Source organism: Cebidichthys violaceus, unplaced genomic scaffold (genome assembly GCF_023349555.1).
Source record: "Cebidichthys violaceus isolate CVI_PGR_0920_01 unplaced genomic scaffold, fCebVio1.0.p SCAF_100, whole genome shotgun sequence".
Classification (NCBI taxonomy): domain Eukaryota; kingdom Metazoa; phylum Chordata; class Actinopteri; order Perciformes; family Stichaeidae; genus Cebidichthys; species Cebidichthys violaceus.
In genome coordinates this window covers 40,875-63,868 of record NW_027176264.1, presented here as the reverse complement: position 1 = coordinate 63,868, position 22,994 = coordinate 40,875, and the positions used below count along the sequence as shown (strand labels likewise).

General features: G+C 46.0%; 1 protein-coding gene across 1 annotated transcript in view; it reads left to right on the top strand.

Annotated features, from left to right (window-relative positions):
- The window catches only part of LOC137886273 (unconventional myosin-IXAa-like), a 79,072-nt gene that overhangs the window by 36,156 nt on the left and 19,922 nt on the right, over window positions 1-22,994 (top strand). Inside the window, 15 exon segments of the mRNA XM_068728669.1 lie at window positions 213-329; window positions 1,715-1,849; window positions 11,302-11,423; window positions 12,894-13,035; window positions 14,749-14,944; window positions 15,733-15,852; window positions 18,162-18,237; window positions 18,479-18,622; window positions 18,930-18,969; window positions 19,148-19,270; window positions 19,752-19,832; window positions 19,955-20,065; window positions 20,484-20,606; window positions 20,740-20,889; window positions 22,309-22,616. Of these exon segments, the coding sequence (XP_068584770.1) occupies window positions 213-329; window positions 1,715-1,849; window positions 11,302-11,423; window positions 12,894-13,035; window positions 14,749-14,944; window positions 15,733-15,852; window positions 18,162-18,237; window positions 18,479-18,622; window positions 18,930-18,969; window positions 19,148-19,270; window positions 19,752-19,832; window positions 19,955-20,065; window positions 20,484-20,606; window positions 20,740-20,889; window positions 22,309-22,616 (1,988 nt within the window).

Below are 22,994 nucleotides of genomic sequence, written 5' to 3'. Positions count from 1 at the left end.
CTCAGTGAAATACAAATTCAAGCAGCAGCGGAGAGTTGTTCTTCAGCGAGAGAGTGAGAGTGATGAAACAAAATTGGCTCCTGTTCAGAATTTAGAAATCCATATGTTTTTGATCAGGAAGAAACTAACGTGTTCTCTCTCTCTGTGTGTTGTGTTGTGTTGTGTGTGTGTGTGTGTGTGTGTGTGTGTGTTGTGTGTGTGTGTGTGTGTAGGCGGGCACGGTGAGGGACTCCATGGCCAAGTCACTGTACAGCGCGCTGTTTGACTGGATCGTGTTCAGGACCAACCATGCCCTGCTGAACAACAAGGACCTGGAGGACAAGTCAAAGGTGGGCCTGAAAACACACACACACACACACACACACACACACTTAATGTACGCGCTCCTCACACCCGCAACATCTGTCCGAGAGCCAGAGACCTCCTTCTATTCTCGCTCTCTGAATTTTATGGAATCAGTAACAGCATATTGGCGTCGAGCTTCGAAAGCGTTCAAAAGTAAAGCCGGTCATGAAAGTCCCTCCAGAAATTGCAAACATACAAACAGTCTGGAGGAGAAATATTTACCTCCTAAATCAACACTCGTCCCTTTGTCCCATTCATGTCTTCTCTTTGTTCGTTTTGTCTTTCCCCATCCTGCTGCTGTCTGTCTGTCAACCACATCTGTCTGTCTGTCCGTCAAGACTAGATTTCTCTGCTTTCTGGCTTCCTCCACTCCCAGAGGCAGGGAGTGGTGTGATATCAAGATTCCACTGTGTGTGTGTGTGTGTGTGTATAGCTGTGTGTGTGTGTGTGTGTGTGTGTGTGTGTGTGTGTGTGTGTGTGTGTGTGTGTGTGTGCGTATAGCTGTGTGTGTGTGTGTGTGTGTGTTGGAGTGGCAGCTGGCAAGTCAAACCCTGTGGGGGCATCTAAAGGATTAGAAAACAGATCATTCTGTGCGGGTGTGTGTGTGTGTGTGTGTGTGTGTGTGTGTGTGTGTGTATGTATGCATGCATGCATGCATGTGTGTGTGTGTGTGTGTGTGTGTGTGTGCCAAGAACATTTGGGCAGATGGCATCAAGTTCCCCTTAGCTCAGTTTACCCCCTGTGGTCCATTGCTGCCCCTGCGCTGTGTGTGTGTGTGTGTGTGTGTGTGTGTGTGTGTGTGTGTGTGTGTGTGTATGCCTCCCTTGACACTGACATCATCTTTGTGTGTGTGTGTGTGTGTTTGTCGTCCCTCGATGCTGTCAGGAGGTCGATGAGGTTGCACTTTCTGTCAGGGTCATTGTTCTCGTGTGCAGATAGCGGTTCATAGGTGCGGCTCTATGCGTGCGGCTCTATGCGTGCGGCTCTATGCGTGCGGCTCTATGCGTGCGGCTCTATGCGTGCGGCTCATGTGTGTTTGTAAGAGGAGGAGAAGGAAGGCCCCTCAGAGAGAAATAAAACACTGCGGAATTAAATTGGAAGCAGCTTTCACAGTCCATTTCATAATGAAAGGCCGTCTTTGAGTGGATGGTGCATATTAAGGATATATGACGGCATGAATCTTATTGACACCCGGGGGGCAGCTGGGTCTCTGGAGCTGTAAAGAATGAGGGCTCTTCTCTTTTTTTTTTTTAAATACATCATGATATATTTGTACTGATGCTGGCAGTGTTGCTAGTTTTTCATGTCTTGATCTCATAAATGTGTAAATTATATAGAAGGAGTCTGAGCTGTCTGTCTTCTTCTCCAGATTCTGTCCATAGGAGTTCTGGACATCTTTGGTTTTGAGGATTACGAGAACAACAGCTTTGAACAGTTCTGCATCAACTTCGCCAACGAACGACTGCAGCACTACTTCAACCAGCACATCTTCAAACTAGAGCAGGTACAGCGTGGTTATCTCCTCTACTCCTCCTCTTCTTCTTTACTCTCCTCTTCCTCTCCTTTACTCTCCTCTTACTCTCCTTTCCTCTCCTCTTACTCTCCTTTCCTCTCCTCTTCCTCTCCTCCTCCCTACTTTACTCTTCCTCTCCTCTTCCTCTCCTCCTCCCTACTTTACTCTACTCTTCTTCTCCTTTACTCTCCTTTCCTCTCCTCTTCCTCTCCTCTTCCTCTCCTCCTCCCTACTTTACTCTACTCTTCCTCTCCTTTACTCTTCTCTTCCTCTCCTTTACTCTCCTCTTCCTCTCCACTCCACTACTTTACTCTACTCTTCCTAACTCCTTTACTCTCCTCTTCTTCTCCTCTCCCCTACTTTACTCTCCTCTCCCCTACTTTACTCTACTCTTCCTCTCCTCTCCCCTACTTTACTCTACTCTTCCTCTCCTCTCCCCTACTTTACTCTCCTCTCCCCTACTTTACTCTACTCTTCCTCTCCTCTCCCCTACTTTACTCTACTCTTCCTCTCCTCTCCCCTACTTTACTCTCCTCTCCCTACTTTACTCTACTCTTCCTCTCCTCTCCCCTACTTTACTCTCCTCTCCCTACTTTACTCTACTCTTCCTCTCTCCTCCCCTACTTTACTCTACTCTTCCTCTCCTCTCCCCTACTTTACTCTCCTCTTCACTACTTTACTCTACTCTTCCTATCCTTTACTTTCTTCTCCTCTAACTCTCCTTGAATTTCTACTTCCTCTCCTTTACTCTCCTCTCCTCACTTTTCATCTCCTCTCCTCTCCTCTCCTCTCATCTCATCTCATTTCCTCTCCTCTCCTCTCCTCTCCTCTCGTCTCCTCTCCTCTCCAGACAATGACTATTGTTTCAGCTGCTGATAAGACGTCCGTTGCATGTTGTGTTTCATTGCCTCTCTGACGACGTGAACGACACAGACGCATTCATGCGTGATTCTCTCCGGTGTCTCGCTCTCGTTAATGACGCCATAATGGCGTCACATCATTGTGGCTGTGACCCGTCGTTCAAGAAAACGCCTTCATGCTTTTGATTGATTCCGCTGGTGGAGGGATGAATGGACTGAAGGGATGACTTCCTCTTCAGTGGAGAGCTCTGAGCGCTGAACACACCGAGAGAGGAGCTGCCTTTGTGTGATGGATATGGCTCAGCTAGTACATATATATATATATAGAATAGTATATATTAGTGTCCATTTGCTGGATCAGAATTTGCATAGTCATGACTCAACTGCACCTTTTATGCAAATGAGGTCAGGCGTATCAGAGGCAGCGCGGCTCGCTGTACCAGAACTCAGATCTAACAGACAAACTAGACACCGCTGGTCAAAATACGATTCCCTTCTGCGCCTCAAATATATTCAGATACAGATTTTTGTGTTCAGCTGCAAATTCAGAAAGTTTGCCGTCCCATGTCGGCTGGCCGTGTTTAAAACAGCCCCAGCAAATACCAAGCCAAGCAAACCGCAGTGTTTTGGGGTTTCCGTCACGTCACGTCGAGGGCGGGAAAGAAGGGTGAGACAAAAAACACAGGCGTTAGCGAGAAGCTGAGAGCTTTTTACTGACGTTATTCGATTGAGTCACACGTTCGCCCAACCCCGACCGCTTCACAGCGTTAACCTCGGTCAAACCTTAAGTGTCGGGACGCTACAGCAAAAGGCTTTCTTCTGTCCGCGCTGCACAATATGACGAGAACAGCGGCCTCTACATCTCTGACGTTCACCACCTGTAGATACGTCTTGGAGCCAACGTCTATTAATCTGCGGTTAATGTAATTATAAATACAAAAAAACAACAACATCTCGGGTCGCAAATGGTCACACGCTTGAATGCAAAAAAAAAAAAAAAAAGGCTTCATAATACATTGTCAGACCTTTCACTTCAGCCGGTCTCTGCAAGTCGAATGTCCCCTTGTCCCGTATGAGTGCTTTGTGCTGGACAGCCACCGTCCCCCCCCCCCCCCCCCCCCGTCCCCGTCCCCGTCCCCGTCCCCGTCCCCCCCCCTGACACTACAGTACAAGCAGCTGTAATTATGTAGCTAGGTTAAGTTAACACACCCATTCCAGTGATAAAGGTCAGAGGAAAAGTGCTGCACGACCAGAGCAGGCTGACAGGCCGGGTTATAGCGCAGCAGTCGAGCAGAGCTGCTTGTTATCTGACAGCTAAAAGCTGCTCTCTGTTTCTTTTTTTAAATCTTCTGGTGTAAATTTCATCACTTTCTCTTTCATTATAGCGTCTGTGCTGATCAGAGAGACGTCAGCATCATGATTACACCCTCGCTACTCCCCTGAAAAGGACTATTAGCGAACCGCTAATCCCCGACCAGCTTTATCGTGTATTCGTTATATTCATCCATTCAGTTTTCCACTTAATAACATATCCATGGAACAAGCAAGAGAGCCGTGAGAGGGGAAAGAAAAGAGAGAGATAATTAGTCTCAGTCGGTTGGACTGTGTCTCACGAAGCTGTCGGCTCTCTGCTGCTCCGCGCTGAGCCCTGATTGGCCGTGGCAGGTCGGGGGGGGGGGGGGGGGGGCGGGTCCCGTCGCTGAAGGCCAAATGAGAAAGAGCAGCGTTTCAGTAAAACGAGCGCAATAACGTCCCTTCAACCTCCATGAAGATCACAGGCTGCCGATGCCTCTAATGGTTCTGTTATCTGTGTCTGACAGTTAGCCCTCAGGGTCCCGCCCCCCCCCCACACACACACACACACACACACACATATACAAACACAGTGCAGGATGTAACATGTACTAACAAACTGTAAATGACAAATTGACGGTTAAGCACTCTGGGGCTTTAGTCTTTTCCCTGCTGAAGCTGACGGTCATGCAGTGAAGATAACCGCTATTAAAGCGAATCGATAGAAACGTTTTGATGTATTTATCTTTTCACAAACCATCCAAATATAGGAATTAAAATACAGCACTGTCGGTCTGATCGATCAATGTTCATTGTAACACATGTGGAATAAATTGCCGTTAAAGGAGCATTAAACAACAGACATACAACATAACATGAGTTGGTTATGATCGATGTAAACTGGATTCTTTAAAGCTGATGCTTTATCGACGGATTCTCATCCACCCAGGTCAGGACCAAGGACTGACTGACAGCCAGTAGAGAGTCTTAATCAGTCCTCTTACACAGACGAGACAATTCTACAAATCATGTGTGTTATTGTGTTGTCAGTCTCTCTGTGGCAGCAGGTGCTCCTCTCTCTCTCTCTCTCTCTCTCTCTCTCTCTCTCTCTCTCTCGTTTCACTTGAAGGTTGTTGTTTTTTTATATTCCCGTGTTATTTTCACCTGATAAGTGTCAAAGTGCTGCCGAGACGCTCAGCCCTCACAGGACGGCGCCCAGAGTTCACGTTTATTATCCTTTAATCACCGGGGTCCTCCGAAACCCTTTCTGGCTCTCGGCCTCTCTTGAGTTTATTTGACAGGACAACAGTCGAGGTGAGCTCCGAGGCCCCCGTCTGAGGCAGGTCGGTGTAGCTTCCTCATCCAGGGTTTCCAGATCTCGACACTGATTTGTGTTTGTTTGAATAAAGTTGTGCCCCCCCCCCCCCCTCCCTCTACCCTCGGCTTGACGTCACGAGGAGAGAAAGCTCTCCACGCCTTGTCTGATGCGTCGCGTTGAGCCTTCAGCTGCTGGCATCAGTTACCGTCTAAAAGATACAGCAACTTTTTCTTTGTAGGCCTCATATATAGTCACACTTTTTTAGCTATCCAACTAAAGGAGCTCTATTAGCAATTCGGAGCTTATCTATGGTGGAGAGATTGTCTCAAAGGGGGATTTGAACACGGTGATCGTGAGCCGGCGGCTTGAAGCTTTCGGTACTAACAGCGCAAACAACGTTAACAGTGCTAACAGTGTTTAACCTGGGGGACCGGAGGGGGCGGGGACTGTGCTTTCCCGCATGAACGCAGTGCATAGCGGCGTTCCATTAGCCAGCGGGAAACTCAAACACGGTGGCACGGCCGTACGAGCTAAACGAAACAGAGAAAACCTCGACTTAAATGCAGCACATGAGGATATGATGGAGACCAAACACAACTGAAACTGTACAAGCGTGAAACCCGCTGCTTTCTCTCTGTCCGTCGCTCCGACTTTGAAAGGTGATTTTCCATCGCGGGGGGGGGGGGGGGGGGGGGGGGGGATTTTTTCCTCTTCTGCTTTCTCCGGGCTTCGCTCTCCTCCAAGCCAATCGGTTGTTCTTATCAGCAGCGTGAGTGTGTGTTTACCTTCGGAACAGCAGCCAAAGCTAATAGGACCACACCAACCACTGCCCCCCCCCCCCCGTGTGTGTGTGTGTGTGTGTGTGTGTGTGTGCGTGCGCTGGACTCCAGTGTTTACACTCAACATGCCAATCGGTGCTTGATTTCTTGTCTGTGTGAGGACGGTGTATCAAAGTGAGAAAACACAGGGCCGCCACCGCCTTAGGCAAACACGGTGTCGTGTTTAACTCGTGAGATATCCCAAAAGAAATAAAAAAGCAACCTTCATGATGATGCCCATTGGGTTCATTGTCTATAAGTAGATACACAAGTAAGTGCCGGGAAGGTGGGGGGGGGGGACTCTCTGTGAACAGTTATATTGATGGTTGTACTGGTAAAGCGGCAGTTAATTCTCCATAGAGCGTTTAAAGCCAAGTGTTTGATGCCGATTTTCCGCCCTCTGCACCCTCATTACGATCAGTGCAGCTCATTCCTTGACGTCGTTGTTGTTGAGTCACGCCGGTTACAAAGAGCAAAACTCACAGAGCATGTTAATCAGTGAGCAGCATCATTCAGAAGCGATACGTGATCCTGTAGTATGACCAACGCACCACTGTCAACATGTAAACTGAGGCCGTTTTGTGTTGTGATGAAATGTGATGAATTGATATGAATGTAAACCTTGTAAACATGTAACATGATCCCTGTGAGAACATTTAAATGCAATCTGAAGAAATGAGGATTAAAGAGCAGCAGAACAACAAGCCTGGTGTGAACATTAATACATGGAAAATAGATCTCCAGCTAAATCACACCAGCTAAAGTGAAAGCATGTCGTTAACCGTTTCTGCTTCGGCTGTGCTTTTTTGACCACTTTTTTTTTTTTTTTTTTTTTTTTGGAAACCACCAGAAGTTGCTCCAGCTCTCGTGATTGCGCCACCGTTCCTCCCGTCTGCTCAAAAAAACACTCCGCTGTCATAACAAGAGAGGAGGCGCGCCGAGGAGCAGAGAAATAGAAATGAAGAGAGAAAAAGAGGAATAGTAACTCGGACTCGGAGCTGACCGACACGTCAAATCCGAACTCCCGGGTTTTCGTCAGCGCAGCGGGACGTGTCGGAGTCTTTATTGCTTGCAGATTTTTAACATCTGCGACTGTTTCCCAATTTCTTGTACGTCTCTCTCTATTAACAGTAGTCAGTGGACACTTTAAAGGGTCCGTTCACTGAGGGGGGGGGGGGGGCGTCCTCTAGACATTATTAATTAGACACATGGTAGACATCAGGGAATATGAAAGTATATTGTTGGGATTATAATTATGGTGTAAGCATCACTTGCACTGTTAAAGCTGCTTAAGGTGGGGCTCATTTTAATGAGGCTACTTTATGCACTGCAGGATAGTTTAACTTATTATAATACACCATTCATTTCTTCATAATATCTGGTATTATTTATCCGAATCTGCAGAAGTAACTAAGCTTTAACATAAATGTAAGGAAGTACAAATATTTGGAGTTTAAGAATTAAGTTGCATAAAATGGAATTAGTTCAATATATTACAAATACATTCAAAAATAGTTCTTAAAGGGACAGTGTGAAGGATTTGGTGGCATCTAGTGGTTAACATCTAACTGAATACTCGTTAAGGTGTGCCTGTGTGGGAGAACTACGGTGGCCTTCAGGTTACGTAAAAAGTCAAAAGGCTTTCTGTAGAGCCGGAGTTTGGTTTGTCTGTCTTGGGCTACTGTAGAAACACGGCGGACTCTGTGAGGAGAACCCCGTCCCATATGAATTTCAGGTGATTGTACATTAATGAAAACATAGTTATGAATATTTTACTACAGTTCTGCTCATAGATTCCCCAGAGAAAATGCACACTGGCCCTTTAATTCCGTCCACGCCTTGATGGAAACCAGGATTCATAAGCGTTTGTTACTTAAAGTCTTCACACTTTTGGTGAGCTTCTGCTCAGTTTGGCTTCGTCTTTGCTGACGGGACTGAAACCAGACGAGATCTGCTTTCAGCAGTGCGTGTGCTCTGAGGCCTTCTGAGCTCTTCCGCGTCGTCGTCTCACTGCGTCTCGGAGAAGTCTGACCTCTATCTGCCGCAGTGTTTTCATTTTGACGTCTCCGTTCTCTGTAAACGCGGCGAGGCCCTCGTGGGTCCGGAGCGCTGCTGCTGCCCCGTTGTTGTTTTTTTTCTTCTGTTTTACCAGGTCTTCTGTTTAGAGAGGTTGAAGTGATAAATAGACATGTTCAGAATGAGGACGGCGAAGGAAGGATTATTTTCACTGTCGAATCAAAACGTCTCCTAAAGCAGCTGTTTGTTCGTTGCTGGCTCTTCATGATGAAACTCTGCTCGCAGCCACTCGGCCTTCCTTCTGTCTGAACCACCTTCATTGCGTGCCTGACACACACACACACACACACACACACACACACAGACTGGGTCACAGCTTCGCAGTCATCCGTCTGTTTACGTAGAGTGTGTGTATGTAATGAAATGGCTGATGGGTGTAAGTGTGTTTATCTCTGCAAATGTGTGTCTGCATCTAATTGTCTCTCTTGAGTCAACACATCTGTCCTCAAACTCTCTCTCTCGCAGACGCAACAAAAGTCAGCCAGATGAACCGGGTCAGTTATGTGCGAGCGCACCGCTTCGATGAGATTTAAACAAAAGCCACGCGAACATTTTGTCATGGCTCACTTTTTTCTTCTTTTTTTTTTTCGCTGGATCCGGTTGCGACAGTCTGAAACGAAACCAAACACGCACCGCGTTGTCCCGAACGCCTCGCCAGGGATTCAGCAGAACCGAGAAGCGGAGGAGAGGGCAGGTGTGCCGCATGTGTGAAAGTGTCGTCCGGCGCTGCTTTGAATACTTGCATGCAAATGTAGAGACAGTGTGCGCATGCTAACGCACAGACCTGTGTGTTATGCACGCATTAACCCGCCACCGTTACAGCTTATATAAGCCCAATCACCTTTGCCTACCCGGCCAATCAGAAGAAGTTACTCTTCTATGCTGACACCAGGACAGACGAGAACATACGATACGATGTACTTTATTGTCCCCCATAGGGACATTTGTCTCGGATTTTAAATGCCGCACACATGAGCTGCCTCTACAGTAGTAAATAAAAGAAGTACAGTCAAATGTACTAGAGCACATTGCTCATATTCTAGAACCAGATGAGAACATATTTGCACGACCCCCGCATCGTGTCGTGACTCTATTTGCACGACTCGTTCAGCCTCGAGCAGCGTCATTCAAAATGCTTATTGAGGAAGGCCCAAGTGGGTTTTTTTAAAAAACGGTTAAGTTTACATGAAGGAACCTTACACCGCCTACCAGAGGGCAAGAGCTCGTACTCCATGTGGAGAATGTGAGATGGATCCCCAATAACCCCTCATGGCAGTCTGTGCCAGACGAGCAAGCTTGGACAGAGCGATCTGTGTACCGCGCTGACGTACCTCCATTCAGTGTCAATATCGATCATTCCTAGAGGATTGTTCCTCATGATTTGTTTGCTCCCCTGACCTTTTTTTTTATCTGTTTCTTGAATTTGGAATTGAATGGTTCATAAAGTTTGTGTGATTTTTGTCTAGCGCCAACTCAAACTCACAAATTCCCTTTTAAAAGACAGCTTTGTCCGTGAGAGCGATTGCACATTGGAAGTATGAGCTTCTGGGTGGGCTTTCATGAAAGCATATTCATGGCACCCATAGGATCAGACCTGCTAAATAAACATCGGTGTAAAACACCATGAAATGTACTGGAGTACATGTCTTTTCCTAAGGGGAGGCGATTTGTCAACGTTTTGCACACAAGATATTAATCTGGAAAAAAAGGAATGTCGGCGTAAGATGTTCTAATCACACTTGCGCTTCAAAGAGGGACAAATCCTTTTGTTTCTAACGATCCCGCTGCGTTTGATCTCAACTACTGGCAACGCTCTCTAAGAGCAACACAGTCAGCGGTGTGTTGCTCTTTCCATCATTTGGTATCGGGAGACGTAAAGAACGCTGCAGCATCTGGAGGCTGCTGCCATAAGCGATTTGAATCGCTGTTGTTATTGATTTCTCCGACACAAACCGCCCTCCTTTTCCTCTGTTTGTGCTCAGCTATGGCTCCCTGCCTCTCGCCACTGCTGACCCCTCGCGTTTTAGTGTTGTGCTTTGGTTTTTGCTGAGTATGCAATTCTCTTTTCCAGCAGTCCGACGGTAAAGACTCACTGTGACCCGAAGCTGCCGGAGCAGGAACTCTTTATTTACCTTCAAAATGTATCTCAACAGTAGCTTTCCACGTTACCCACAATCCTCCCCTTCCACTATATTCCCCCCATTGTTCCTCCCAGCTGGCAGTGGGGTTGTAACTGGTTTCTCCCATAGGGGTATTAAGAGCACACGGGTCATATACCTCAGTTGTCATTGGCCCCAGGGGCCACATAGATGTTACCAAATGAACTGTGGTTTTACTGATAACCTACAAGCAGCCAGGTTGTTTTCATCGTGGGGGTTCAGATATGTTTCGTCCTGTGGAAGCGTCGGTCGGACTGTTTGGTTTCATACCACAGAGAGTACAGAGGGTACCTCTTTAGTCAAGTTGAGAGCAGGCAGTAAGTGGTAGTAAAAGTGGTAGTAAGTCCCTTTTTAGAAAAGCTCTCATTTCACCGCAGCGGGGTCTGACAGTTAGCCCCGCTCAGTCCTGGTTCTGGTTTCCCCTCTGCCTCCCTTTCGCTCCAGCGGGCCCGGCAATACGGCCCGGGTCTCCGGCGGCGCGGCGCCGTTGTCGGCTCCCAGCGAGGGACCGGCGGAGCAGCGAGGCAAAGCTCTGCTCCTGGCAGGAGGCCCCCGCCGGAGTCTCCGGTGAACCTCCATGATCTGATGTTAGCCGATCTTCTCGCTGGCGGTCTCGTTTACTATCGTAGGACACATAGAGACATCCGTATTACATTGAGACGGAAGTTCCTCAACCTAACTTTAACTTGTGGGAGGAATGAAGGACCCTGTCCTCTGAAGATGTCATAAAAAATGTCCCCAAGAAAGACACGGAACCCTCAGATTGTTCCTGTACTATTGTCATTGTGTGCGTATGTGAATATCAAGTCTCTGAAAGGGTTAATAGTCTAAAGGTTGAAGATAGTCAATAACGACAACACGACGCCTTTAAAGTATCTACTGACCCACAGTGTTCCTTCCTCTGTGTTTCCCTCTGCAGGAGGAGTACAGGGCAGAGGGCATCATCTGGCACAACATCGAGTACATCGACAACAGCGGCTGCCTCAACCTCATCAGCAAGAAACCCACGGCGCTGTTCCACCTGCTGGACGAGGAGTGCAAGTACGCCACCTGCCGAAATTGAGAGTTCACACTTTAGGAAGCAGCGGTTAGCCGAACAACTACAAATGAAAGTTCTGTGCTTCTGGTTGGAGATAGATCGATGGTAGATAAAGATGAGGCTGAAAAGAAATCTGTGATTCTTCTCTTCAACTAATGGAGTGTGGATATATGCATGGTCCCCAGATGATTCACATCCTTAGCTTGCCTGAACGTCGTGGAGAGCAAAACATATATCCTTGTAGCATGCTTTGTTGGTTTCGTTCCGCACAAGCACCTTCAGCGCCAAACTGGCGATCCGAAGAGACAGGCTCCTCCTCATTAGCTTGATTAGCACCAACGTTAGCGCTTACACCAGGGCTTCACCGAAGCACGGAGGCATTATTCCTCCTCCGGCATCTCTCCATCACGTTTTTTCCTCTCCCTCTTTCTCTGAGGTGAAACACTCTCCTCCTGCAGGTCAGCACTCTGCCTCTGCATCTCTCCCCCTCCATAAATCAAACCCAGAGCGCCCCCCCCCCACCCCACCCCACCCCCCCTCTCGCATAAAAACACATCAGGCGGTACACACACACACACACACACAGCCATATTTATCTATGTTAGCTGTCATCTTACTTGCCACTTAGCATAGCTGGTTCATCTGGATCTAATAACACGTGGAATGGACCAAATAGAGTGTATATGTTTGTGTGGAGAAATATGTGTGTGTGTGTGTGTGGAGAGGGGCGGGGTGTGTGTGTGTGTGTGTGGGGGACCACTTTTTGGAGAATTAGGGTCAAAGGGGGATTCTCTGAAGGAAGAAAAAAAAAATGAGGGAGGGACAGGGTGTCTCCTGGGGTTTCATGCTGTCACAGGAAGGAGCTTCATGCTAAATGATTACACAGTAAGAAAGAAAGACGCTTAGAGATCTCATCATTCACAGTTAGTGGAGCTCGCGGGGCATTTCGGGGGGGGGCCTCTGGAGAAGTGGATTAGGTTTCTGCGGGACAGGGGGGGGGGGGCGAGTGTGGGGGTCCATTTCTACAGTAACAGCATCAAGCCTTAAGCCCCCTGCGGGTAATAGTGCAGCCAGCAGTCAGTTTCAGGAGGTGCCAGGGAGGAGAGGTTCAGATGATGTGAAACATCCCCTCGAGGTATGCAGAGGTTAGAGGTAAATGGGTAAAATGTGCACGAAGCAGATGTTAAAAACACCAAAGATGAATGTGTGAGTGGAGGTGCCGCAACTTTGGCCAGGTTTGAGCCACGGCATTACGTTTGCGGCATGTTTTTTTGAACCCCTGAGAGTCAATGGAAGGGCGTTAGAGACGCTTTGTTCTTTCGTTAAACTTTGAGAAATGCAGGGTGCGATCATCAGCTGCCACAGTGGCGCTGCTTTGAGTTTTCCCAAAGAATAACTTTTTGACTTGACTTTCAAATTTCCCTGTTTTGAACCTGCGTCTGATTAAAGCCGTTGTTGCTGTTTCCCTGTAGTTTCCCCCAGGCCTCCAATCAGACCTTGCTGGACAAGTTCAAGCGACAGCATGAAGGAAACAGCTACATCGAGTTCCCCGCTGTCATGGAGCCCGCCTTCATCATCAGACACTACGCTGGTAAAGTCAAGTACGGAGTCAAGGTGAGACGCTCCCGCGTGTGTGTCGGTGTACGAGAACAACTCCATTTCATTTGAATAACCAAAACAAGCCTCTCTAAAATGTGAGTCTCTGTTCCTTCGAGTCATGTCAGACTTTATTCAGACTGAAGATCAAGACACGTTTTAAAAAGACGGGGCTCCATCGGGGATTTGTGGTTCCGTCGAGATCCATGTTGACATCTCTTTGCCAACGGAGGCCAACCACAATCTGGATTCATGCTCACTCAGATGTTTTTTCAGGTGGTTTGAATTGAACACCGAAGACGCAACGCAAAGGCCGAAACTACAGCGATATCAGATCTGCAGACAACTCGTTTCTGAGGTTTTACAGCTGAGCTCCGGGTGTCCTGATTGTGTCCACTGTTGCCTGATTTTTTTATCTTCCTTTGGTCGACTTAACAAAGAACGATTTTCATTACAACTTAGCTTTCATTATCTAACATGTACCTGCAATATGGCCCCTTCAACGGAAGTGAAGCTGGCGTGGTGCGTGTTGCAAATCAGGATTTGATCTTTTCCTAATTCCTTAAATGCACATTAAACACAACTCCTCTGTCCTTGTGCGCTTAAAGTCTAAAACCGAAGCTCCGAGCAGATGAAGGAAGCTTCTCCTCGCTTCACTTAAACCTTCACGGATCTCTGCAGCCGACCTGCTTTGTTGTTCCGTTGACCCGTTTCCTTCAGCTCAACCAAATTCTCCGTTCGCTTCCCAGCTGCGTTTTGATAAGAAGCACATGTGCTGGAATGGGCCGAGCGTGTTGTTGTTTGACTGTTTAATGTAAATCCATAACAGTTGGTTATCGCGGAGGTGGAAAGGTATCCGATGTCCACCGAGACAGCCAAGGAGTCGCTCGGCGCGAATTGTGCAGCGAGAGCCGCGGCCGTCGGCTCGCTAGCGAACGCACAGCTGAGTCGAATCATCCGGAGAGAGAATACGACGGAAGGGTTTACAGTTCATCGCTCTGTTATCGTAGCGCAGCTTCAGTCGGAGCGTTTCTGCACCTCATATTTAAAATCCAGGGTCAAGTCAAATCTGGGATTCGTTTCCAAACAGATTATAAATGTTGGGGAACAGTCGCTGAAAACATGTGAAAACATCTTTCACCGTTTCGTGTGTGAATTCTTTCTTCTTTTTTTTTTGAAATCATTAAAATGTGGCTTGGTGGTTAATAACACATTTTTCTGTGGTGGGAAACAAACTCGACACATTTATTTTTGCCTTACCCGGACTTTAAGGACACCGGTCTCCTGGGTGAAAGTCCCGCGTTTGTCTTCATCCACCCCGTATCATGATCCCTTGTTCGTCCAAACAAAAGATGTAACCTGTTGATTACTGAGCTTCAGAGGCGCTGTTGTTACAGGGCCAGGCTAGCTGTTCCCCCCTGCTTTCAGTCTTTATGCTAAGCTAAGCTAAGCTAACCACGAAGCTTCATACCCAACAGTTGTGAGAGTGGTTTAGATCTGTGAAACATTTGCACATAACACCTGAACAAGGCAACATTTTCTGCTTGAGTTTATGATTTTTTAATTTCTCTATTTTGATATTGGGAAAACTGCTAAATTAGCTCTTTTGATGAGAAAATGTCAACATCAGGATAAAGAAGCAGACAGTTTATTGTTGTATAATTATGATAAACTCCCCAGAGGAATAACTAACGCTCGGCTGGATGCACAATGTGTCTTTCCTTCGTCCAGGACTTCCGGGAGAAGAACACTGACCACATGCGTCCCGACATCGTGGCCTTGCTCAAGAGCAGCAAGAACGCCTTCATCTGCAGCCTGATGGGAATCGACCCAGTGGCGACCTTCCGCTGGGCCGTGCTGCGAGCCTACTTCAGAGCCCTGGTGGCTTTCAGGGAGGCCGGCCGCAGACACACCCACAAGAAAACCGGTGAGGAAACGTCTCCAAAAATCTCAAGTTAGAATAGTTTTTTTTTGGACCGTTTGTCAGACAAGACGAGAATAATTAGGATCTGCAATGGGCATGTTGACTGCTTTTTGGCATTTCGTAGTCTAAACTTTCTATAATCAAGGTAATAATCCAAATGATTAATCCAAAATGAAAATGTACATGAGGCGCAGCCCTAATTGTGCTATTATTTTGAATAATAAAACCTCATTTGAACCCAAATTACCTACTCCTGCATTTTGTCAGAAGCACAAAAGTACTCAGAAGTAGTTATTTTACCTCCCACGTGTACTGAACTGTGAATCTGTGCCGTAAAGAAAGCTGTTCTCATTCTGAGACGTCCGAACTCCTGTTTGAACGGAGCCAAGAACAACAGGGTGTGTTTGAGGAGGGGAGGAGGTTTAACTTGGAGTTGTGCTTCTGCTGTTGATGATGATGATGAAGGAGGAGGAGGAAAAGGTGTTGATCTTCTTCTGCAGTGTTTATTTTCACAAACTGGGAGGAGCGATACAGTGCAGAGTGTTTGAAAATGACTTATCTCAGAAGAGTTTGTGTCTTTGTTCTCTCTCTAATTCTTATCTTCCTTTTGTTTTTGCTGCGTTTCTTCTTCCTACCCTACTTCCCTTTTCATCTCCTCTTTTTATTCATATTTTCCCGTTTCTTGTCTTTTTATTTTCGTATTTAACATATAAAACATAAAACATACATATACATATATCATATATAATTGTCTTCTTCTCTTCCTTTCGCTCTCCATCTCTCTGCTTTAGGGAACGATGCAGCGGTTCCCTGTGCTGTTGTCAAAACTGTCGACAGCTTCAGTTTCCTTCATCACCCGGTTCACCAGAGGAGCCTCGAGATCCTTCAAAGATGCAAAGACGAGAAGTACAGTAAGTACCTCGAGATACCGCGAGACTCTCCGCCGTATTGTCTCGAACCAGGAAGGTCTTCTGGTTTCCCGCTGCAGTAAACCGGGTCCGCCTCAAACAAAAGAACAAAGAATAAAAACACTTTTTGTTGTTTTTTTCAGTATTTTCATCCAATTTCGCCTTTTTTTTTTTTAAATCAAACTTTGAGAAATTTCCTTAAAAATAATAACGATACATTTTGCACACATAACAGACATGAAAGGCGACTAATAAGACAACCACTGTGCAGCGTTACATTTTATTCAAACCGCTTCAATCTCCTCAAACCTCTTTGAGTTATTAAAGTTACGAGCCGCTTCAAGAAGTTTATTAGAAAGTGCTTTCCTTTTTCTTCAGGATCAATTTTTATATGCATTAAACTGGACTTTAAATTATGTCTTTTGTACAATAATGATTTTTTTTTGGGAGTGAAACTCAACCCTGATCTCATTGAAGCAGTATTAGAAAGGTGCTGTCCGTTAATGGGGTTTATGATGGGATGGATTCCTGTCGATAAAGTTTCATTGAATTGAGGTGAGCTGAAGTTCTTCTAAAAAACCAATCAGAAGCCGTTCGCTAAGATCAACCCATGAACCACTTTAATTCCAGGCTGTAGTGAAGAAGTCGTTGGTGGTGAAATGGAGAATTATGGATCGCCGATGACTTCCAGCCTCAGTGAGCTGGTTTTATTACAGCTGTTAATAAGATATTGTAAATCGATAACGATCCGGGTCACTTTGAGCTCCGGTCCGATTGGCTCACCTGACAGCGGAGAGACTTATTCCCACCTACGAGCGACCAGACCAGTGAATCCGTCCCGTGTGAACCGGCGGCGTTTAATGACGCCTTTGGATTTTCCGGTCGTCCTTTTTTCCCCCCAAATTTAGCTTCGTTTTTTCATTCTACATGTGGGGCTGAGTGTGTATCGTGTGCCTGAACCTCCAAGCGTCACATGTCGTCATGTTGTAAAGCAGCACTTTGTTTTAACACATAACTCCAGTGGGGTTTCACTGAAATTGATTCCCTTGGAAATTCCCCAAAGAAGTTTCCCCCACTAAAGGGAAACTCCACTGATTTTACACATCACCATCAGTGTACTACTCATGATGTGTACTACTCATGATGTGTACTGCTCAGCCTGTAAAAACTGTCGTTTGATGTCTTTTGTTGTTGAGAAATACTAAAATAACCCCGTTGACGTCATCAGGGGTTAGCTCACCTTGGGTTTGGAGACTATGAGTGGAAATCCTGTGTTATAAAAGATGGCGTGGCTTGTAGTCTGTAATTAAAAAAGAAACTCAAGTTGCATTATGGGAAATGGAGGATACAGCATTTCTTGACTCACCATAGAGACCACAAGTTCTCCACCTCTGTCGCATAGATTTAAATCATTCCTTTCTTTAAATCTGGATAATCTGTCATCTTTTTGTCATCTTTGGACAGAGCCAGGCTAGCCGTTTCCCTTTGTTTCCAGTCTTTGTGCTAAGCTAAGCTATCCAGCCGCTGACCTGTCGCTTTATATTCCCGACACAAACACAAGAATGGTGTCATGAAATAGAGCAGGAGAAGAACGGTCTTCTGCGGTCTTCTGAAGAAAGTTGGTTCGGCTCCTTTTGGCTCGTCAGCGAGTTTCAACTTTTACAAGAGAAAACCCCAAATGTAAACTGGAAACACCCAGCTCATTAGCTGCTTGTTTTCATATGTAATGTCTCCATCGGCATCACTGTACATTACCCTCTGCCAGCTCCACCGAAACACACACACACACACACACACACACACACACACACACACACACACACACACACACTCAACGCTTGGGGCCGACTGGGGGAAAGTAAAGCCAGTCTAAGACAAGAGCGAGATGAAGCTCTAGTAGTGGGTGAAAGTAGGCAGATAGAGCAGATAGAGGGAGATAAGGAGAGCGTCGTACAATCCTACTTGTAGCTCATTTAAAGTTTGGCTGTAGTCAGAAGGCCAAGCAGGTTCTTTCAACATACGCTAGCTTATCTTTTCCTGTGTTCTGTTTTCAGTCCGTGATCGCAGGAAGCAGAACTATAACTTTGCTCTTTTTTGAATACTGGGGATGCATTCGCTCCACTTGCTTCGTTTTGTCAAAATCAAAATCCAGTATGTCCACGGTGAAAGCAAAGTGGTGGTTGGACTGTAAAAAGTGAAGCGATGGGGGGAGTTGGATCGTCACGCTGTGGTCGGAGATGAAGACGTCAATAAATAAAACGTGGCTTTTTTTTCTCACACGCGTCCTCCTCTCCTGTCCTCCTGCCGTCCAGGTATCACCAGGAAGAATCCGCGGACGCCTCTGTCGGATCTTCAAGGCGCCAACACCCTGAATGAGAAGGCCAGCTGGTGAGCGAGACCCTAAATACCAGAGTCTGAGTCAGGTCAAACTATATGCACAGTGTACGACACACGCCATCGGATGAGGACGAATTTCACCCCAAAAACACATCTTAACAGAGATAAAATGATGATAATAATAATATTACTTTAACAAATGAAAAAACCTAAAACAGCAGAAATACAAAATAATGGATAACATACTTAAATACTGCAATAACCCCCCCCCCCCTCCCTCCGCCTCTTGCAGGGATGGCTACGGTGTCGGCTGCAACGGTCGCAGCTCCAGGTCCGGTCGTCTGTCCTCGACAGGAAGTCCCGCCCTGGAGGAAGACGGGATCTTCCTCAACTCGACCAGCAGCAAGCTCCTGGAGAGAGCGCAGGGCATCCTCCTGTGAGTGACACACACACACACACACACACACACACACACACACACACACACACTCACTCCAGACTTTTGACTTGTTTTACATTTGCTAACCATTTGCATTATGGGTAGTGTAGTAGCCAGGGTATTCAGAGGATGAAACCTATATGGGTATATCCGTTTCCACGGTATTAATTATTTAATTAAGTATCTGTACAAATGAACCCGGCTTGGTGAATGTACACACTCTTATAATAATACTCTTTTCATTCTTATTTCAATATATTTTAATATTAATATTGATTATTATAATAATATTTCTCCCCTGTAGGAGGAACAAGAACGTCAAAGCTAAGCCGAGCCTTCCCAAGGTAAGACGCGAACACGACGCAGCATGACATCATCGTCATAAGCGGATATCAGAGATACATCTCCCGCTATTATACTAATAAAGGATTATCTCATCTCATCTTATCTTATCTTATCTTATCAGGTGTTAGTTTGCAGACACAGCTTTCATATCTGTTTTGTTTTTTTTTGTCAACGCAGCACTTGTTGGACGTGAAGTCTCTGCGCTACCTGAGCAGCGTGACGCTCCACGACCGCATCACCAAGTCTCTGCTCCACCTACACAAGAAGAAGAAGCCGCCCAGCATCAGCGCCCAGTTCCAGGTCAGTGCTTCCGTCGCCCCCTGTTGGAGGATCAGGGAACGACAACAACATTAGTGACTCAGCAGCAGCTGCACTCTAAAGTGATTTCAGGTGTAAAGGAATATATACAAACTTAAACATTTCAAAGTAAAAGATGTTATCGACTCTACTACTACTTGTTCTGCTTAGTAGTTATATATATATACATATAAAACATGTTTTATTTATTGATAATATTTTGTATTAATCTTAATCTGTAAAGTAAATCTATCAAGTATCAAGTGAAATATAAAGTCCAATATTTCCCTCTGAAATGTCGTTGAGTAGAAGTATAAAGTAGCATAAGATGGAGGTTCTCAAGTAAAGTACAAGTACCTCAAAATTGTACTGAAGTACAGCACTTGAGTAAATGTACTGCGCTGCATTTCTCTCTGCATTTAATGAGGATGTGATGTCCCTGGTGTGTGTGTGTGTGTGTGTGTGTGTGTGTGTGTGTGAGCAGGCTTCCCTCAACAAGCTGATGGAGACTCTCGATCAGTCTGAGCCGTACTTTGTCAAATGTATTCGCTCCAACGCAGAGAAGGTAATCTCTTCTACAGAGGAGTCATTGCTTAAACCTTTCTCTCTAAATGAATGACTGATGATTTCCGTTTGTTCTCTCTCTCTCTTTCTCTCTTTCTCTCTCTCTCTCTCTGTGTCCATCAGCTGCCGCTGCGCTTCAACGACAGCCTGGTGCTCAGACAGCTCAGATACACCGGCATGCTGGAAACCGTCCGGATCCGACAATCAGGGTACAGCATCAAGTACACCTTCCAGGTAAGCCTCTCCTGCTGCCGTCTCACAGCAGGGCTACTCGTCCATGCCGTGTTAGGGTCACGTGTTCGCAGCTTTGGGCAGTTTTTATTTCCACGTTTTAATGGTCATCAGACTGTCTCTTTGTACGTATCGTTTTCTTTCTTTCATGTATTCACGCCATTCAAAAAACACAGAGTCCATAAACCTGATTCTGATTCTAATCTTACTTTTTATTGCTCCAAAAATATGGCTTAATATAGAGCTTCACAGGCATTACTCTAAAAGAGAAACAATCATTTTATTATTTGAAATTGAAGAGCTGGTTTTCTTAATAAATGAGATGTTTATTAATATTCTCTACTTCTCAGAGGGACACTTAGAATGAACTGATATTGTGAAGCTCCTTCTGTCTAAAAACCCGCTTTGCACCACGTTGCAGGACTTTGTGCGTCACTTTCATGTGCTGCTGCCTCAAGGCACGAGTCCAACCAAGTCAGGCATCAGGGAGTTCTTCAGACGGATCCACCTGCCGCCTGCCGGCTATCAAGTGGGCAACACCATGGTACGCTTCCTGGGAAACCAGTTCATCTTCGGTTTGTACCGTTTGACTCTGTTGGACCGCAGCGCCACGTTTGTTTATTAAATGCCCCCCCCCCCCACCCCCCACCCCCCACCCCCCTTCCCGTGTGCTGCAGGTGTTCCTGCGGGAGGCGGAGCGCCAGCGTCTACAGACCCTCCTCCACCAGGAGGTCCTGCGGCGGATCGTCGCGCTGCAGCGCCGCTTCAGGGCCGTCCTGGAGAGGAAGCGCTTCGTCGACATGAGGCGAGCCGCCTCCGTCGTCCAGGTGAGACGCTGTGGTGGGGAGGAGAGGAGAGACAAGTCTGCGTCCTCGTTCCTGCTGTTAAGAATAGTGTTTCAGATTCTGATTAGCTATAAAATGACCACTGTAAGTGCATCATGAATAGATTTAAACAGTCCAGTACAGACACGGTTCTTCCATTTGAGGAAAAGTCCATTAAGGCTGCATACTCTTGAGCTGTTTAGGCATTAAGTGATTAATAGCAGGTGCATTAACTCCAGATATACAAGGAACATGGAGCTCTAAATATAGTCTCCTGATTAGATTCACACGCACAGTTTCCTGTTTTTAACTCTCGCTGTTATTGCTCCCGCTCGCTTATATTCAGTATGTGTTTGTCCTCTTGAGGGATTTCCATTCTAAAAGGAAATAAAAAACATGTTAAACTTCAAATCAAAATCCACCTGCAGTGGTTTAACTTCTCACCGTGCTGCAATAAAGTTACCTTTTTAGTGTAACTGGTTGAAAAGTACGCATTTGCTATTGTTCGGCCTCGTATTTTTCTATATAGGAGCCATATATATATATATATATATATATATATATATATATATATATATATATATACTGTATATATACCCCTGTTACAGACGCACTGTTATCTCTCCGAGGAGAGAAAGAGAGAGAGACCGAGGGAGGGAGAGAATGAAAGAAAGCAAACAGTGAAAGGATTGACGGAGGAGGAAAACAGCTGCATTCAGGCCTTCACATCTGTATGTTTTTTCTGGAAGAGTCCTCAGAGGGGGACTGTCCAAATCTTTGTCTGACGGAAATAAAAACAAAACCGAGTCGCCGGAGCCAACGAGACACAGATCAGTAAAACACATGCTCTATGAAACATCTATGAAACATATATACTGTTGTTTGAGCCTTAATAATTTCAAATTTATTCAACATTTATTCAGTAGCTTGCTGATAAAGTTTCTGTTTGCACGCGATAAGAATGCAATCTGACATTTAATGCAGTTCTAAATGAAAATAAAATGAAGTTATTCCAGTGTCTGATCAGGTGTTTCATCACATACTATGAAAAACTGAAATATTAAATTCCACGAACTTCCTTTGCTTATTTGGGTTTTACCTGAAGTAGCTTTCCAGGCAGCACAGCAGGACATTAGATCTTTTAGAGGGTCAGAAGGGAGGATTAAACCCTTTCTACTTTAAAAAAAAATATATTCACTGCCCAAAATCAAAGTACATCAAACCTAAAAAAAAAAGGAAATCAGCGAAGAGACATGTTTTTGGACACATCTTCCAATGAAGATTGTAAATCCACAAATTACTCCATAGTCAGATGTGAAAACTAGATGTTTGTCTGCTCTACAGGCAGCCTGTATTTCCATCGACATTTCATAAAAACATGTCCAAAAGTCGACACATGTTCTCGTCTCTGTCTTCCTGCAGCGATGGTGGCGGCGCTGCCTCCTCAGACAGTCCTCCGTGGACTCGGCGGATGAGGAGGAGGAGGAGGCGGCGGTGTGCCTGCAGGCGGCCTGGAGGAGCTACAGGGAGCGCAGGAGGTTCCTGCAGCGGCGGGACTCCGCCGTCGTCATCCAGAGGAGCTGGAGGAGCCGCTGCCGACGCAGGTGTGCGGCGGCCGTGGCGGTCCAGGCGGCGTGGAGGGGATTCAGGGAGAGGAGCCGCTACTGCCGGACGTACGGGACTGTGACGGGGCTGCAGGCGATGGCCAGAGGACACCTGGCTCGACTCAGGCGAGTGAAACAGCTGCACTTGATACAGTCGTATCACAAACAGTTCCATAATCTTTTGTTTAACATTGATATCTGCAGCACACCTTTGGTGCCGCATGAGGGAGCCTGACTTTTCCGATGATATAACGTTGAATGTCTGAAAGGATGGAGTACATTCTGTTTGTTTTTTGCTGATGAGAGGAAAAAACAAGAGCATTTATTTGGTCTCTTTTCTAAAGTATTTAATCAAACGTATTATTTATCAAACGTATATCTCTGCAAAAGGGCTGGTTTACCTGTTCAAGATAACATCAGGTGATGAGGTAAAAAAGGGACAGGAGCGTTCATTTGCATAACGTTCATTATGTATTAATGCACACCTGGTAGAACGGTGGAAAC